The 1,947-nt window shown below is 33.1% G+C and overlaps 1 protein-coding gene across 5 annotated transcripts in view; it reads right to left on the bottom strand.

Moving 5' to 3' along the window:
- The window catches only part of LOC107630544 (peptidyl-tRNA hydrolase ICT1, mitochondrial), a 4,739-nt gene extending 3,391 nt beyond the window's left edge, over window positions 1-1,348 (bottom strand). For 2 of the 5 annotated variants that reach the window (XM_016333739.2, XM_016333731.2), the window contains exons 1-4: window positions 967-1,342; window positions 575-634; window positions 389-471; window positions 56-120 (exon numbers count right to left, since the gene is read on the bottom strand). In XM_016333739.2, the coding sequence (XP_016189225.1) occupies window positions 56-120; window positions 389-471; window positions 575-634; window positions 967-1,282 (524 nt within the window). In that variant the 5' untranslated portion in view covers window positions 1,283-1,342. Of the gene's footprint in view, window positions 1-55; window positions 121-388; window positions 472-574; window positions 635-966 lie in introns of all 5 variants that reach the window. The other 3 variants (XR_002361639.1, XR_001618327.2, XM_021121602.1) reach the window with 3 other exon arrangements.

Raw genomic sequence — 1,947 nt, 5'->3', positions numbered from 1 at the left:
AAAATCTTGCAAAAGAAGAACAAACAATAAATAAGACAAAAGGGAAGAAGCAAACTTCTGTGTTCTAGTTCTTGTGGAAGAAATCACAAGCTCCCCATCCTTATTAATTCGGTTTTTTTCCTGCTCAGGACCAAACAAAACTAAAGTCATGCAAAGATAAGCTAGATTATCAAACTATAAGAATACAACAATTATTGAGGTAAAAGAGTAACCAATCAAAAGATGTAATAATACACAATAATGTACAAGTAGATGCATAGATGAACCTTATTAGCAAACATGCGTACACAGCAATATGTACTGCTCCAGAAAGACATCGAAACACTAGTCTAAGTTATGAAACAGTCAATCTTATGCACCAAAGCAACGATGATAATATGACACAAACCATTTGCATAATTCTCTCCCTGATCCTGTCACTTAGCCAATATGCATTTTTAACATTGAATCGCATGTCCACCTTGGTGTTCACTGGTCACTTCAGCAAGTTAGGGTCATAAAATAAAATAAATAAATAAATAACCGACCAAGAAGAGAACCATTTCTATGACAATACCGTAAAGAAAATATCAACCTTTATTCACATTTTGACCCCCAGGTCCACCACTTCTGGCATAGCTCACCGTAACATGATCTAAAACCAACAAAATAGAGTAAACTATAGTTTCTAACCATGAAACTTTAAAACGCCAATAAAATTAATAAACGAAACTAGTTTTGTAATCATAAAAGATGATTTTAATATGTAAATAACAGTATCCAACGTTGATATATATATATGTGTATGTGTGTGTGTGTGTGTGTGTGTTCAATCTCTCATAAGTACAAAGTTTATTTCGTTTATTCCCGATAGATTTGTCAATAAGTAGTTTACTCAACAAAATACAATCTTTTAGGGTTTATTTCTAACACCATTTCGCAATCAATAAAAAAAAAAAATCAGAATCGAAAAATGAAGCGACGCACCTAAGGTGATTTTAGGAGTGGGACCAGTGTCAGCTGAGAGAGCACGTTCTTCAGCTTCTTGGAGAAGCTGGTGAACCTGAGAGAGACGAGAAGATACCTTGTTTCCGCCATTGCCGGGACCCGAAGAAGAAACGCATCGAATTGGAGTGAAGGGAGTGGAAGGGCGAGAGGGCCGAAACTGAAGGTTCAAGTTAAGGTGAGATGAAGAGGGTGATAGAGATGGAAGAACACGAAGACGTAGAGAAAAAGAGAAAGGAAGCGTGGAAGAGAGGTGCAGCATCTCCTTCAGCAGGGTTCTACTGGTGGTGGTAGCCATGTCTGAAGTGTATGAACCGCAACCATAAACCTGCTCCTTTTGTTTTAGGCCTTAAGTTTTCTTATTATTTCATTCACCGGTTTTTTTTTCTTTATAAAACAACATAGAATTTGCTCATAAAAACTATAGATTAGAAATTATGCAATTTTAGAAAAATGAGTTCATTAAACGAGAATACAAGCATGGCAAATTAGAGACTAAAATCTAAATGGAAAAGTACAAGGAACCAATGGAATATTTGTATAATGTGTATAATAGAGGTTTAGGAAATATTAAAAATATAACCATTAGTGTTACCTTTTCTCATCAACCAAAACTTTTAGGATGAGTGGTATCATAACATAGTATTAAAACTCTAGATTCAAAAAGTCAAAAATTCGATCTTTGGTGAACCCACAAATAATCCATTAGCTCCCTAACAGAGCTCAATCTAAATATCTACAAAGAAGTAATAATATACTTGTTTAACATCTTTTTATTATGAAATTGAAATAATAAAATTATATGAATAATATAATTCAATAATTAAAAAATAAGTAACGAATATAATTTGAATATAGAGAATTAGATTTTTGATGTTTATTTTCTGTTCATTTGAAATTACTTCTCTAAGTAAATACATCTAATTTTTTGAATATCTTAAACCCTACTTTCAATCCTTCTTC

The sequence above is a fragment of the Arachis ipaensis genome, chromosome B01 (genome assembly GCF_000816755.2).
Source record: "Arachis ipaensis cultivar K30076 chromosome B01, Araip1.1, whole genome shotgun sequence".
NCBI classification, from domain to species: Eukaryota; Viridiplantae; Streptophyta; class Magnoliopsida; order Fabales; family Fabaceae; genus Arachis; species Arachis ipaensis.
Note: the sequence above shows the minus strand (reverse complement) of the source record. Positions and strands in the feature narration are given on the sequence as shown.